The sequence below is a fragment of the Oncorhynchus kisutch genome, unplaced genomic scaffold (assembly GCF_002021735.2).
Source record: "Oncorhynchus kisutch isolate 150728-3 unplaced genomic scaffold, Okis_V2 scaffold3147, whole genome shotgun sequence".
In the NCBI taxonomy this organism is placed as follows: Eukaryota; Metazoa; Chordata; class Actinopteri; order Salmoniformes; family Salmonidae; genus Oncorhynchus; species Oncorhynchus kisutch.
Genome location: NW_022265092.1, coordinates 450,630 through 467,654, shown reverse-complemented (window position 1 = coordinate 467,654; position 17,025 = coordinate 450,630). Strand labels below are relative to the sequence as shown.

The 17,025-nt window shown below is 43.8% G+C and overlaps 1 protein-coding gene across 15 annotated transcripts in view; it reads right to left on the bottom strand.

Annotated features, from left to right (window-relative positions):
- The window catches only part of LOC109884542 (ankyrin-3), a 196,756-nt gene that overhangs the window by 55,456 nt on the left and 124,275 nt on the right, over window positions 1–17,025 (bottom strand). For 12 of the 15 annotated variants that reach the window (XM_031820225.1, XM_031820226.1, XM_031820223.1 and 9 more), the window contains 3 exons: window positions 14,795–14,918; window positions 3,744–3,846; window positions 2,658–2,767 (listed from right to left, as the gene is read on the bottom strand). In XM_031820225.1, coding sequence (XP_031676085.1) covers window positions 2,658–2,767; window positions 3,744–3,846; window positions 14,795–14,918 — 337 coding nt within the window. Of the gene's footprint in view, window positions 1–2,657; window positions 2,768–3,743; window positions 3,847–13,732; window positions 13,748–14,794; window positions 14,919–17,025 lie in introns of all 15 variants that reach the window. The other 3 variants (XM_031820218.1, XM_031820221.1, XM_031820230.1) reach the window with 1 other exon arrangement.

The following is a 17,025-nucleotide window of genomic DNA, read 5'->3' as shown; positions in this document are numbered from 1 at the left end:
AGGCCTGTTCTACTGTAGAGTCTGTATCTATAGAGTCAGTCTGTATCTTACCCAGAGTCTATAGGCCTGTTCTACTGTAGAGTCTGTATCTATAGAGTCAGTCTGTATCTTACCCAGAGTCTATAGGCCTGTTCTACTGTAGAGTCTGTATCTTACCCAGAGTCTATAGGCCTGTTCTACTGTAGAGTCTGTATCTTACCCAGAGTCTATAGGACTGTTCTACTGTAGAGTCTGTATCTATAGAGTCAGTCTGTATCTATAGAGTCAGTCTGTATCTTACCCAGAGTCTATAGGCCTGTTCTACTGTAGAGTCTGTATCTATAGAGTCAGTCTGTATCTTACCCAGAGTTTATAGGCCTGTTCTACTGTAGAGTCTGTATCTTACCCAGAGTCTATAGGCCTGTTCTACTGTAGAGTCTGTATCTATAGAGTCAGTCTGTATCTTACCCAGAGTCTATAGGACTGTTCTACTGTAGAGTCTGTATCTTACCCAGAGTCTATAGGACTGTTCTACTGTAGAGTCTGTATCTATAGAGTCAGTCTGTATCTTACCCAGAGTCTATAGGCCTGTTCTACTGTAGAGTCTGTATCTATAGAGTCAGTCTGTATCTTACCCAGAGTCTATAGGACTGTTCTACTGTAGTCTGTATCTTATCCAGAGTCTATAGGCCTGTTCTACTGTAGAGTCTGTATCTATAGAGTCAGTCTGTATCTTACCCAGAGTCTACAGGCCTGTTCTACTGTAGAGTCTGTATCTATAGATTCAGTCTGTATCTTACCCAGAGTCTATAGGCCTGTTCTACTGTAGAGTCTGTATCTATAGAGTCAGTCTGTATCTTACCCAGAGTCTATAGGACTGTTCTACTGTAGTCTGTATCTTATCCAGAGTCTATAGGCCTGTTCTACTGTAGAGTCTGTATCTATAGAGTCAGTCTGTATCTTACCCAGAGTCTACAGGCCTGTTCTACTGTAGAGTCTGTATCTATAGATTCAGTCTGTATCTTACCCAGAGTCTACAGGACTGTTCTACTGTAGAGTCTGTATCTATAGAGTCAGTCTGTATCTTACCCAGAGTCTATAGGCCTGTTCTACTGTAGAGTCTGTATCTATAGAGTCAGTCTGTATCTTACCCAGAGTCTATAGGACTGTTCTACTGTAGAGTCTGTATCTTACCCAGAGTCTATAGGCCTGTTCTACTGTAGAGTCTGTATCTTACCCAGAGTCTATAGGACTGTTCTACTGTAGAGTCTGTATCTATAGAGTCAGTCTGTATCTTATCCAGAGTCTATAGGCCTGTTCTACTGTAGAGTCTGTATCTTACCCAGAGTCTATAGGACTGTTCTACTGTAGAGTCTGTATCTTACCCAGAGTCTATAGGACTGTTCTACTGTAGAGTCTGTATCTATAGAGTCAGTCTGTATCTTACCCAGAGTCTATAGGACTGTTCTACTGTAGAGTCTGTATCTATAGAGTCAGTCTGTATCTTACCCAGAGTCTATAGGACTGTTCTACTGTAGAGTCTGTATCTATAGAGTCAGTCTGTATCTTACCCAGAGTCTATAGGACTGTTCTACTGTAGAGTCTGTATCTTACCCAGTGTCTATAGGCCTGTTCTACTGTAGAGTCTGTATCTATAGAGTCAGTCTGTATCTTACCCAGAGTCTATAGGACTGTTCTACTGTAGAGTCTGTATCTTACCCAGAGTCTATAGGCCTGTTCTACTGTAGAGTCTGTATCTATAGAGTCAGTCTGTATCTATAGAGTCAGTCTGTATCTTACCCAGAGTCTATAGGACTGTTCTACTGTAGAGTCTGTATCTTACCCAGAGTCTATAGGACTGTTCTACTGTAGAGTCTGTATCTATAGGGTCAGTCTGTATCTTACCCAGAGTCTATAGGACTGTTCTACTGTAGAGTCTCTATCTATAGTGTATAGAGATGTTCTACTATAGATATAGAGTCAGTCTGTATCTTACCCAGAGTGTATAGATATGTTCTACTGTAGATATAGAGTCAGTCTGTATCTTACCCAGGGTGTATAGATATGTTCTACTATAGATATAGAGTCAGTCTGTATCTTACCCAGGGTGTATAGAGATGTTCTACTGTAGATATTGAGTCAGTCTGTATCTTACCCAGGGTGTATAGAGATGTTCTACTGTAGATATAGAGTCAGTCTGTATCTTACCCAGAGTGTATAGAGATGTTCTACTGTAGATATAGAGTCAGTCTGTATCTTACCCAGGGTGTATAGATATGTTCTACTATAGATATAGAGTCAGTCTGTATCTTACCCAGGGTGTATAGAGATGTTCTACTGTAGATATTGAGTCAGTCTGTATCTTACCCAGGGTGTATAGAGATGTTCTACTGTAGATATAGAGTCAGTCTGTATCTTACCCAGAGTGTATAGAGATGTTCTACTGTAGATATAGAGTCAGTCTGTATCTTACCCAGGGTGTATAGATATGTTCTACTATAGATATAGAGTCAGTCTGTATCTTACCCAGGGTGTATAGAGATGTTCTACTGCAGATATAGAGTCAGTCTGTATCTTACCCAGGGTGTATAGAGATGTTCTACTGTAGATATAGAGTCAGTCTGTATCTTACCCAGAGTGTATAGAGGTAGTCTACTGATGGTCTACTGTCTACTTACCCAGAGTGTATGGGGCTGGAGACCATGTTGATGTTGTCCAAGGTGTCAGCAGTCCAGCTGTAGTGTCTCTGAGAGTCAGAGTCACAGTCTCTGCTGGCCAACGCCAGGTTCTGAAGGAGACAGACAGACAGAGAGTCAGACAGAGAAGCAGACAGAGAGACAGACACAGTCAGACAGAGAGTCAGACAGAGAGTCAGACAGAGAGTCAGACAGATAGACACACAGACAGTCAGACAGAGAGTCAGACAGAGAGTCAGAGTCACAGTCTCTGCTGGCCAACGCCAGGTTCTGAAGGAGACAGACAGACAGAGAGTCAGACAGAGAAGCAGACAGAGAGACAGACAGTCAGACAGAGAGTCAGACAGAGAGTCAGAGTCACAGTCTCTGCTGTCCAACGCCAGGTTCTGAAGGAGACAGACAGAGAAACAGACAGAGAGTCAGAGAGTCAGACAGACAGAGAGACAGACAGAGAGACAGACAGAGAGTCAGACAGAGAAGCAGACAGAGAAGCAGACAGAGAGTCAGACAGAGAAGCAGACAGAGAAGCAGACAGAGACCCAGACAGAGACCCAGACAGAGACCCAGACAGAGACCCAGACAGAGACCCAGACAGAGACCCAGACAGAGACCCAGACAGAGACCCAGACAGAGACCCAGACAGAGACCCAGACAGAGACCCAGACAGAGACCCAGACAGAGACCCAGACAGAGACCCAGACAGAGACCCAGACAGAGACCCAGACAGAGACCCAGACAGAGACCCAGACAGAGACCCAGACCCAGACAGAGAGAGACCCAGACAGAGACAGACCCAGACAGACAGAGACCCAGACAGAGACAGACCCAGACAGAGACAGACCCAGACAGACAGAGACCCAGACAGAGACAGACCCAGACAGACAGAGACCCAGACAGAGACAGACCCAGACAGACAGAGACAGAGACAGAGACAGAGACAGAGACAGAGACAGACAGACAGACAGACAGACAGACAGACAGACAGACAGACAGACAGACAGACAGACAGACAGACAGACAGACAGACAGACAGACAGACAGACAGACAGACAGACAGACAGGTTGTACCATATCCTTGGTAGGAGCCAGTATCTCTTCGATCATCATGCTGTCTCTGGTGTAAGAGGTCCTGTTCAGGGTGTTGGACCTATCCGAACTGAAGGACCGCAGACTGTTGTTTACAGCAGTACCAAGTTACCACAGCAACAACAGGCAGGGGGTGGCGGGGCAGGCAGGCAGGGGGGTGATGAGAGGGTGTGGTGAACAGAAAGACAACTCATTACAACATGCAACTAACCTCTATACAATATAAATATAACCCACAGCACAGAATGAACCACTGACTGGACATCAGAGGTATGGGGATTATAGATGTATGGTAGAGGTATGGGATTATAGATGTATGGTAGAGGTATGGGGATTATAGATGTATGGTAGAGGTATGGGGATTATAGATGTATGGGATTATATATGTATGGTAGAGGTATGGGATTATAGATGTATGGTAGAGGTATGGGGATTATAGATGTATGGGATTATATATGTATGGTAGAGGTATGGGGATTATAGATGTATGGGATTATATATGTATGGTAGAGGTATGGGATTATAGATGTATGGTAGAGGTATGGGGATTATAGATGTATGGGATTATATATGTATGGTAGAGGTATGGGATTATAGATGTATGGTAGAGGTATGGGGATTATAGATGTATGGGATTATAGATGTATGGTAGAGGTATGGGGATTATAGATGTATGGGATTATATATGTATGGTAGAGGTATGGGATTATAGATGTATGGTAGAGGTATGGGATTATAGATGTATGGTAGAGGTATGGGATTATAGATGTATGGGATTATAGATGTATGGTAGAGGTATGGGGATTATAGATGTATGGTAGAGGTATGGGATTATAGATGTATGGGATTATAGATGTATGGTAGATGTATGGGGATTATAGATGTATGGTAGAGGTATGGGATTATAGATGTATGGTAGAGGTATGGGGATTATAGATGTATGGGAGAGGTATGGGATTATAGATGTATGGTAGAGGTATGGGGATTATAGATGTATGGTAGAGGTATGGGGATTATAGATGTATGGGATTATATATGTATGGTAGAGGTATGGGATTATAGATGTATGGTAGAGGTATGGGATTATAGATGTATGGTAGAGGTATGGGATTATAGATGTATGGGATTATAGATGTATGGTAGAGGTATGGGGATTATAGATGTATGGTAGAGGTATGGGATTATAGATGTATGGGATTATAGATGTATGGTAGATGTATGGGGATTATAGATGTATGGTAGAGGTATGGGATTATAGATGTATGGTAGAGGTATGGGGATTATAGATGTATGGGAGAGGTATGGGATTATAGATGTATGGTAGAGGTATGGGGATTATAGATGTATGGTAGAGGTATGGGGATTATAGATGTATGGGGATTATAGATGTATGGTAGAGGTATGGGATTATAGATGTATGGTAGAGGTATGGGGATTATAGATGTATGGTAGATGTATGGGGATTATAGATGTATGGGGATTATAGATGTATGGTAGAGGTATGGGGATTATAGATGTATGGTAGAGGTATGGGGATTATAGATGTATGGTAGAGGTATGGGATTATAGATGTATGGTAGAGGTATGGGATTATAGATGTATGGTAGAGGTATGGGGATTATAGATGTATGGTAGATGTATGGGATTATAGATGTATGGTAGAGGTATGGGGATTATAGATGTATGGTAGATGTATGGGATTATAGATGTATGGTAGAGGTATGGGATTATAGATGTATGGTAGAGGTATGGGGATTATAGATGTATGGTAGAGGTATGGGATTATAGATGTATGGTAGAGGTATGGGATTATAGATGTATGGTAGAGGTATGGGGATTATAGATGTATGGTAGAGGTATGGGATTATAGATGTATGGTAGAGGTATGGGATTATAGATGTATGGTAGAGGTATGGGGATTATAGATGTATGGTAGAGGTATGGGATTATAGATGTATGGTAGAGGTATGGGATTATAGATGTATGGTAGAGGTATGGGGATTATAGATGTATGGTAGAGGTATGGGATTATAGATGTATGGTAGAGGTATGGGATTATAGATGTATGGTAGAGGTATGGGATTATAGATGTATGGTAGAGGTATGGGGATTATAGATGTATGGTAGAGGTATGGGATTATAGATGTATGGTAGAGGTATGGGATTATAGATGTATGGTAGAGGTATGGGGATTATAGATGTATGGTAGAGGTATGGGATTATAGATGTATGGTAGAGGTATGGGATTATAGATGTATGGTAGAGGTATGGGATTATAGATGTATGGTAGAGGTATGGGGATTATAGATGTATGGTAGAGGTATGGGGATTATAGATGTATGGTAGAGGTATGGGGATTATATATGTATGGTAGATGTATGGGATTATAGATGTATGGTAGAGGTATGGTAGAGGTATGGGGATTATAGATGTATGGTAGAGGTATGGTAGAGGTATGGGATTATAGATGTATGGTAGAGGTATGGGATTATAGATGTATGGTAGAGGTATGGGGATTATAGATGTATGGGATTATAGATGTATGGTAGATGTATGGGATTATAGATGTATGGTAGAGGTATGGGGATTATAGATGTATGGTAGAGGTATGGGGGTTATAGATGTATGGTAGAGGTATGGGGATTATAGATGTATGGTAGAGGTATGGGATTATAGATGTATGGTAGATGTATGGGATTATAGATGTATGGTAGAGGTATGGGATTATAGATGTATGGTAGAGGTATGGGATTATAGATGTATGGTAGAGGTATGGGATTATAGATGTATGGTAGAGGTATGGGGATTATAGATGTATGGTAGATGTATGGGATTATAGATGTATGGTAGAGGTATGGGGATTATAGATGTATGGTAGAGGTATGGGATTATAGATGTATGGTAGAGGTATGGGATTATAGATGTATGGTAGAGGTATGGGGATTATAGATGTATGGTAGAGGTATGGGATTATAGATGTATGGTAGAGGTATGGGATTATAGATGTATGGTAGAGGTATGGGGATTATAGATGTATGGTAGAGGTATGGGATTATAGATGTATGGTAGAGGTATGGGATTATAGATGTATGGTAGAGGTATGGGATTATAGATGTATGGTAGAGGTATGGGGATTATAGATGTATGGTAGAGGTATGGGATTATAGATGTATGGTAGAGGTATGGGATTATAGATGTATGGTAGAGGTATGGGGATTATAGATGTATGGTAGAGGTATGGGATTATAGATGTATGGTAGAGGTATGGGATTATAGATGTATGGTAGAGGTATGGGATTATAGATGTATGGTAGAGGTATGGGGATTATAGATGTATGGTAGAGGTATGGGGATTATAGATGTATGGTAGAGGTATGGGGATTATATATGTATGGTAGATGTATGGGATTATAGATGTATGGTAGAGGTATGGTAGAGGTATGGGGATTATAGATGTATGGTAGAGGTATGGTAGAGGTATGGGATTATAGATGTATGGTAGAGGTATGGGATTATAGATGTATGGTAGAGGTATGGGGATTATAGATGTATGGGATTATAGATGTATGGTAGATGTATGGGATTATAGATGTATGGTAGAGGTATGGGGATTATAGATGTATGGTAGAGGTATGGGGGTTATAGATGTATGGTAGAGGTATGGGGATTATAGATGTATGGTAGAGGTATGGGGATTATAGATGTATGGTAGAGGTATGGGGATTATAGATGTATGGTAGAGGTATGGGGATTATAGATGTATGGTAGAGGTATGGGGGTTATAGATGTATGGTAGAGGTATGGGGATTATAGATGTATGGTAGAGGTATGGGGATTATAGATGTATGGTAGAGGTATGGGGTTATAGATGTATGGTAGAGGTATGGGATTATAGATGTATGGTAGAGGTATGGGGATTATATATGTATGGTAGAGGTATGGGATTATAGATGTATGGTAGAGGTATGGGGATTATAGATGTATGGTAGAGGTATGGGGATTATAGATGTATGGTAGAGGTATGGGGATTATAGATGTATGGTAGAGGTATGGGGATTATAGATGTATGGTAGATGTATGGGATTATAGATGTATGGTAGAGGTATGGTGATTATAGATGTATGGTAGAGGTATGGGGTTATAGATGTATGGTATGTGATGGTGTGTAAAATGACATACAGCAGGTCTATGGTGTGTATAGCATTCTAGATGAAGAAAAGGTTTGAATGAAGTAGCAAACTCAGGTAAAACACAATGATGATGTATGAGCTATGTCTGATAACTAGCGCTAGATAAAGGGACTGGGACCAACGCCTGTTTTACAAGGACAGCGCTAACGTGGATTTTAAGGGTTTTGGGCACTGGCCCCCAGGTGGTGAGGGTAGGCAACAACATCTCCACCCCGCTGATCCTCAACACTGGGGCCCCACAAGGGTGCGTTCTGAGCCCTCTCCTGTACTCCCTGTTCACCCACGACTGCGTGGCCACGCACGCCTCCAACTCAATCATCAAGTTTGCGGACGACACAACAGTGGTAGGCTTGATTACCAACAACGACGAGACGGCCTACAGGGAGGAGGTGAGGGCCCTCGGAGTGTGGTGTCAGGAAAATAACCTCACACTCAACGTCAACAAAACTAAGGAGATGATTGTGGACTTCAGGAAACAGCAGAGGGAACACCCCCCTATCCACATCGATGGAACAGTAGTGGAGAGGGTAGTAAGTTTTAAGTTCCTCGGCGTACACATCACAGACAAACTGAATTGGTCCACCCACACAGACAGCATCGTGAAGAAGGCGCAGCAGCGCCTCTTCAACCTCAGGAGGCTGAAGAAATTCGGCTTGTCACCAAAAGCACTCACAAACTTCTACAGATGCACAATCGAGAGCATCCTGTCGGGCTGTATCACCACCTGGTACGGCAACTGCTCCGCCCACAACAGTAAGGCTCTCCAGAGGGTAGTGAGGTCTGCACAACGCATCACCGGGGGCAAACTACCTGCCCTCCAGGACACCTACACCACCCGATGTCACAGGAAGGCCATAAAGATCATCAAGGACAACAACCACCCGAGCCACTGCCTGTTCACCCCGCTATCATCCAGAAGGCGAGGTCAGTACAGGTGCATCAAAGCTGGGACCGAGAGACTGAAAAACAGCTTCTATCTCAAGGCCATCAGACTGTTAAACAGCCACCACTAACATTGAGTGGCTGCTGCCAACACACTGACTCAACTCCAGCCACTTTAATAATGGGAATTGATGGGAAATTATGTAAAATATATCACTAGCTACTTTAAACAATGCTACCTAATATAATGTTTACATACCCTACATTATTCATCTCATATGTATACGTATATACTGTACTCTATATCATCTACTGCATCCTTATGTAATACATGTATCACTAGCCACTTTAACTATGCCACTTGGTTTACATACTCATCTCATATGTATATACTGCACTCAATACCATCTACTGTATCTTGCCTATGCCGCTCTGTACCATCACTCATTCATATATCTTATGTACCTATTCTTTATCCCCTTACACTTGTGTCTATAAGGTAGTAGTTTTGGAATTGTTAGTTAGATTACTTGTTGGTTATTACTGCATTGTCGGAACTAGAAGCACAAGCATTTCGCTACACTCGCACTAACATCTGCTAACCATGTGTATGTGACAAATAAAATGTGATTTGATTTGATTTGATTTGGCCAGCTGGGCTAGTAGACGGCTAGTACTAACCTGGGTACAAAATCTGGACTATGGGATATTTGAAAATACAAAAATGTCACTAGCGTTCTAGCTTAATGGCCATCTCTACTGCCATCCCTGTCCATCCCTGTGCAAACAGCAAGTTACAAGCGACCAAATCAGATGTGTGTGTTCAGACAGCAGTCATTTGCTGACATGGCTAGATTACACTAGTTGGCATAGTAATGACCGGCATGTGCACAGTGGTGCATGCTGATTGGTGGTGTTGCTCCTGCTTCCTATCACTCAGAAGTTATGTAACAAGCTAAGATGACAACTATACCTGCCATGGACATTTCCCAGTTGCTTTCAATGCTCATAATAACAGGAAAACACGTTTAAAGCCTCAAGGATAAATAATCCAACTTTCAAAACGAGTCCTTTTTGTCTTGCCACAGCAGTCAACTAGCTAGCTAGGTAGCTGTTTAGTTAGCCACAGCTATCAACTGGCTAGCGAGGTAGCTGTTTTGCTAGCCACAGCAGTCAACTAGCTAGCTAGGTAGCTGTTTAGCTAGCCACAGCTATCAACTAGCTAGCTTGGTAGCTGTTTAGCTAGCCACAGCAGTCAACTAGCTAGCTAGGTAGCTGTTTAGCTAGCCACAGCTATCAACTAGCTAGCTAGGTAGCTGTTTAGCTAGCCACAGCTATCAACTAGCTAGCTAGGTAGCTGTTTAGCTAGCCAAAGCAGTCAACTAGCTAGCTAGGTAGCTGTTTAGCTAGCCACACCTATCAACTAGCTAGCTAGGTAGCTGTTTAGCTAGCCACAGCAGTCAACTAGCTAGCTAGGTAGCTGTTTAGCTAGCCACACCTATCAACTAGCTAGCTGGTTAGCTTTCTAGCACATTCACTCATTTGTTTATCAACAATTAACAAGCTAGTTAGCTACCACGTCTTCTTGTAAAACTGTCAACAGAGTAGCTAGCAAGCAACAAGTTACTGTGCAGTCAGAAAATATTCACACCCCTTGACATTTTCCACATTTTGTTGTGTTATAAAGTGGGATTAATGTGGATTTAAGTGTCATTTTGTCAACACTTTACACAAAATACTTGAATGTTAAAGTGTAAGAAAAATTAAAATTGAATTTATGAAAAATAAAACACTAATACATACACAGGGCATTTCGGAAAGTATTCAGACCACTTGACTTTCTCCACATTTTAATACATTACAGCCTTATTCTAAAATGGATTACATAGTTTTTTCCACTCATCAATCTACACACAATACCCTATAATGACAAAGCAAAAACAGGCTTTTAGAAATGTTAGCAAATTCATGAAAAATACAAAACTGAAATATCATATTTACATAAGTATTCAGACCCTTTACTCAGTACTTTGTTGAAGCACCTTTGGCAGCGATTACTGCCTCAAGTCTTCGTGGGTATGATGCTGAAATCTTGGCACACCTGTATTTGGGGAGTTTCTCCCATTCTTCTCTGCAGATCCTCTCAAGCTCTGTCAGGTTGGATGGGGAATGTCACTGCACAACTATTTTCAGGTCTCTCCAGAGATGTTCGATCAGGTTCAAGTCCGGACTCTGGCTTAGCCACTCAAGGACATTCAGAGACTTGTCCCGAAGTCACTCCTGCATTGTCTTGGAACCTTCACCCCAGTCTGAGGTCCTGAGCGCTCTGGAGCAGGTTTTCATCAAGGATCTCTCTGTACTTTGCTCTGTTCATCTTTCCCTCGATACTGACTAGTCTCTCAGTTCCTGCCGCTGAAAAACATCCCCAAAGCATGATGCTGCCAACACCATGCTTCACCATAGGGATGTTGTCATGTTTCCTCCAGACATGATGCTGCCAACACCATGCTTCACCGTAGGGATGTTGTCATGTTTCGTCCAGACATGATGCTGCCAACACCATGCTTCACCGTAGGGATGTTGTTATGTTTCGTCCAGACATGATGCTGCCAACACCATGCTTCACCGTAGGGATGTTGTCATGTTTCCTCCAGACATGATGCTGCCAACACCATGCTTCACCGTAGGGATGTTGTTATGTTTCGTCCAGACATGATGCTGCCAACACCATGCTTCACCGTAGGGATGTTGTCATGTTTCCTCCAGACATGATGCTGCCAACACCATGCTTCACCGTAGGGATGTTGTCATGTTTCCTCCAGAACATGATGCTGCCAACACCATGTTTCACCGTAGTGATGTTGTCATGTTTCCTCCAGACATGATGCTGCCAACACCATGCTTCACCATCGGGACGTTGTCATGTTTCCTCCAGACATGATGCTTGGTTGGGGTATGTACGTACGGTCACTGTGGGGACGACGTCGTCGATTCACTTATTGATGAAGCCGGTGACTGAGGTGGTGTACTCCTCAATGCCATTGGATGAATCCTGGAACGTATTCCAGTCCAAACAGTCCTGTAGCGTAGCATCCGCGTCATCTGGCCACTTCCGTATTGAGTGAGTCACTGGTACTTCTTGCTTTAGTTTTTTTCTGATAAGCAGGAATCAGGAGGATATAATTATGGTGAGATTTGCCAGATTTGGTTAAACTGATTTATGTTCGCCTGTATTAAAGTCCCCGGCCACTAGGAGCGCCGCTTCTGGATGAGCATTTTCTTGTTTGCTTATGGCCTTATAGAGCTGGTCGAGTGTGCGCTTAGTGCCAGCACGGATTTGTGGTGGTAAATAGACTGCTACGAATAGTACAGATGAGAACTCTCTTGGTAAATAGTGTGGTCTACAGCTTATCATAAGGTATTCTACCTCAGGTGAGCAATACCTCAAAACTTCTTTAATATTAGACATTGCGCACCAGCTGTTATTGACAAATACACACACCTCCACCCCTCGTCTTACCAGGCGTAGCTGCTATGTCCTGCTGATGCACAGATAACCCGGCCAGCTCTGCATGACTGCAGAAAGACTACATCCACCAGACACAATACGAATACAGACTGAACCATTCAGAGGCAGCATGACTGCAGAAAGACTACATCCACCAGACACAATACTGATAGACTGAACCAAGCAGAGGCAGCATGACCGCAGAAAGACTACATCCACCAGACACAATACGAATACAGACTGAACCAATCAGAGGCAGCATGACCGCAGAAAGACTACATCCACCAGACACAATACTGATAGACTGAACCAATCAGAGGCAGCATGACCGCAGAAAGACTACATCCAACAGACACAATACGAATACAGACTGATCCAATCAGAGGCAGCATGACCGCAGAAAGACTACATCCACCAGACACAATACTGATAGACTGAACCAATCAGAGGCAGCATGACCGCAGAAAGACTACATCCAACAGACACAATACGAATACAGACTGAACCAATCAGAGGCAGCATGACCGCAGAAAGACTACATCCACCAGACACAATACTGATAGACTGAACCAATCAGAGGCAGCATGACCGCAGAAAGACTACATCCACCAGACACAATACTGATAGACTGAACCAAGCAGAGGCAGCATGACCGCAGAAAGACTACATCCACCAGACACAATACTGATAGACTGAACCAATCAGAGGCAGCATGACCGCAGAAAGACTACATCCACCAGACACAATACTGATAGACTGAACCAATCAGAGGCAGCATGACCGCAGAAAGACTACATCCACCAGACACAATACTGATAGACTGAACCAATCAGAGGCAGCATGACCGCAGAAAGACTACATCCACCAGACACAATACTGATAGACTGAACCAATCAGAGGCAGCATGACCGCAGAAAGACTACATCCACCAGACACAATACTGATAGACTGAACCAATCAGAGGCAGCATGACCGCAGAAAGACTACATCCACCAGACACAATACTGATAGACTGAACCAATCAGAGGCAGCATGACCGCAGAAAGACTACATCCACCAGACACAATACTGATAGACTGAACCAATCAGAGGCAGCATGACCGCAGAAAGACTACATCCACCAGACACAATACTGATAGACTGAACCAATCAGAGGCAGCATGACCGCAGAAAGACTACATCCACCAGACACAATACTGATACATCACAACTCATTGGAAGTCAAATGAAAGGACATAGTTAAAAGCATCATGAGCAAACTGTCCATTCAGTAAGATGGAGTACAACAAATCAATGAGACATCACAACACAGTGATTGATGTAGTTGTGATGGTTGGCTGGGGATCTAGGAAGTAAAGTTTGACATCTGGAAAAATGTCATCCCATCTTACCTGTAGACCTTAGGGCTATGGGACGAGGTACGAGTTTGAAATGGGGGAAAAGTACAAAACAGAAGATATTGAAAGCAACAAATGTGAGAGGACAAAGCAGAAATGCATTGTGGTTGTAATGGACCTGGGCTGATGCTCTGAGTTGTGTTAAACACTGACATTAAACACTGACGCTCTCTGAAACTGGGGTTACTGAACCTTCCTTTCAACTGGAAGTGATAAATGGGGTTACTGAACCTTCCTTTCAACTGGAAGTGATAAATGGGGTTACTGAACCTTCCTTTCAACTGGAAGTGATAACTGGGGTTACTGAACCTTCCTTTCAACTGGAAGTGATAAATGGGGTTACTGAACCTTCCTTTCTGGGGTTACTGAACCTTCCTTTCTGGGGTTACTGAACCTTCCTTTCAACTGGAAGTGATAACTGGGGTTACTGAACCTTCCTTTCTGGGGTTACTGAACCTTCCTTTCTGGGGTTACTGAACCTTCCTTTCAACTTGAAGTGATAACTGGGGTTACTGAACCTTCCTTTCTGGGGTTACTGAACCTTCCTTTCAACTGGAAGTGATAACTGGGGTTACTGAACCTTCCTTTATGGGGTTACTGAACCTTCCTGTTACTGGAAGTGATAACTGGGGTTACTGAACCTTCCTTTCAACTGGAAGTGATAAATGGGGTTACTGAACCTTCCTTTCTGGGGTTACTGAACCTTCCTGTTACTGAACGTTCCTTTCTGGGGTTACTGAACCTTCCTGTTACTGAACCAGAGGCAGAACAGAAGTCATTCTAGGTCATATTTCCTTCTGAACACAAACCCAATTCACATGAACGTTATTAGATAAGTGATTGCTGCCCTGCTCATACTAAGAAATCAGTGTTGATTGTGACAGGGTTAGGGTTGTCTGGAAAACGATGTACATTGTCCTATCCTGTATCACATGATCAACTGGATGTACCTTAGGAACATATCTACAGATATGGATGGTCCATATCAAACCCATTATACATTATTATACACAGTACCACAGCATGTCAGAGTGTAGTGGGTAGTGGGTGTGGTACCTGGCGCTGCGTGCTCCAATGCTAAAGCCCATGTAACCCTCCTGGGGCAGAGAGTCGTCTCCCAGCTCTCTCAGGTCCTGGGGTCCCAGGTACTTATCCGTGTCACCTGTCATCGCATCCTCACCTGACATAACAGCAACCAGTTAGTTAGACAGTCCACAGCTCACAGTCCCCTCACTCCAGTTAGTTAGACAGTCCACAGCTCACAGCCCCCTCGCTCCAGTTAGTTAGACAGTCCACAGCTCACAGTCCCCTCGCTCCAGTTAGTTAGACAGTCCACAGCTCACAGTCCCCTCGCTCCAGTTAGTTAGACAGTCCACAGCTCACAGTCCCCTCGCTCCAGTTAGTTAGACAGTCCACAGCTCACAGTCCCCTCGCTCCAGTTAGTTAGACAGTCCACAGCTCACAGTCCCCTCACTCCAGTTAGTTAGACAGTCCACAGCTCACAGTCCTCTCTCCAGTTAGTTAGACAGTCCACAGCTCACAGTCCCCTCGCTCCAGTTAGTTAGACAGTCCACAGCTCACAGTCCCCTCACTCCAGTTGGTTAGACAGTCCACAGCTCACAGTCCTCTCTCCAGTTAGTTAGACAGTCCTCTAGTCCAGTCCTCTCTCTCCAGTTAGTTAGACAGTCCTCTAGCCCATTCCTCTCTCTCCAGTTAGTTAGACAGTCCTCTAGTCCAGTCCTCTCTCTCCAGTTAGTTAGACAGTCCTCTAGTCCAGTCCTCTCTCTCCAGTTAGTTAGACAGTCCTCTAGTCCAGTCCTCTCTCTCCAGTTAGTTAGATAGTCCTCTAGCCCATTCCTCTCTCTCCAGTTAGTTAGACAGTCCTCTAGTCCAGTCCTCTCTCTCCAGTTAGTTAGACAGTCCTCTAGTCCAGTCCCCTCACTCCAGTTAGTTAGACAGTCCACAGCTCACAGTCCCCTCACTCCAGTTAGTTAGACAGTCCACAGCTCACAGTCCTCTCGCTCCAGTTAGTTAGACAGTCTATAAGTCACAGACCACTCTCTCCAGTTAGTTAGACAGTCCTCTAGCCCATTCCTCTCTCTCCAGTTAGTTAGACAGTCCTCTAGTCCAGTCCTCTCTCGCCAGTTAGTTAGACAGTCCTCTCTCTCCAGTTAGTTAGACAGTCCTCTAGTCCAGTCCCCTCTCTCCAGTTAGTTAGACAGTCCTCTAGTCCAGTCCTCTCTCTCCAGTTAGTTAGACAGTCCTCTAGTCCAGTCCTCTCTCTCCAGTTAGTTAGACAGTCCTCTCTCTCCAGTTAGTTAGACAGTCCTCTAGTCCAGTCCCCTCTCTCCAGTTAGTTAGACAGTCCTCTAGCCCATTCCTCTCTCTCCAGTTAGTTAGACAGTCCTCTAGTCCAGTCCTCTCTCTCCAGTTAGTTAGACAGTCCTCTCTCTCCAGTTAGTTAGACAGTCCTCTAGTCCAGTCCTCTCTCTCCAGTTAGTTAGACAGCCCTCTAGTCCAGTCCTCTCTCCAGTTAGTTAGACAGCCCTCTAGTCCAGTCCTCTCTCTCCAGTTAGTCAGACAGTCTACAAGTCACAGTCCTCTCTATCCAGTTAGTTAGACAGCCCCCTCCCACTACAGTCCTCTAGTCCAGTCCTCTCTCTCCAGTTAGTTAGACAGTCTACAAGTCACCGTCCTCTCTCTCCAGTTAGTTAGACAGCCCCCTCCCCCTACAGTCCTCTAGTCCAGTCCTCTCTCTCCAGTTAGTTAGACAGCCCCCTCCCCCTACATTCCTCTAGTCCAGTCCTCTCTCTCTGCTGTCCTAACTGGAACAGCCATGCTCTAACCCCTGAAAGCAGGTCCTGTAGGAGTGTCTACAGAGCAGACAGGCTGTTTTAGCAGATCAACAGAAGCCTGAAGGCCTGTTCCACTGTCCTATCCCCTGCTCTGCTCTGCCAAGGGACACACAGCTGACAGGACACATCCGCCACGTGGCTACTCAGTTACTCACACTACACTTGTTTAGTCACTGACTACAAAGCAATGGTTTAAGCAGTGAAAACAACGTGTTCAACTTTAAAAAAACAACAACACTCATTCTAAAGTTAGAAACCAATATTGCAGCTATGATGGGTAGGTTTGTAGAGTTAGCCGTCCAGGGGAGTCACGATGCAGAGTGTTAATGGACGTTAGAGAGAGATGACGCAGAAGAAAGGAGGCGTTACAACGTAGAAACTAGAGCAAGTTCACATCAACCAGCCAGCTACCATCCAGCGAGGGGAGAACAG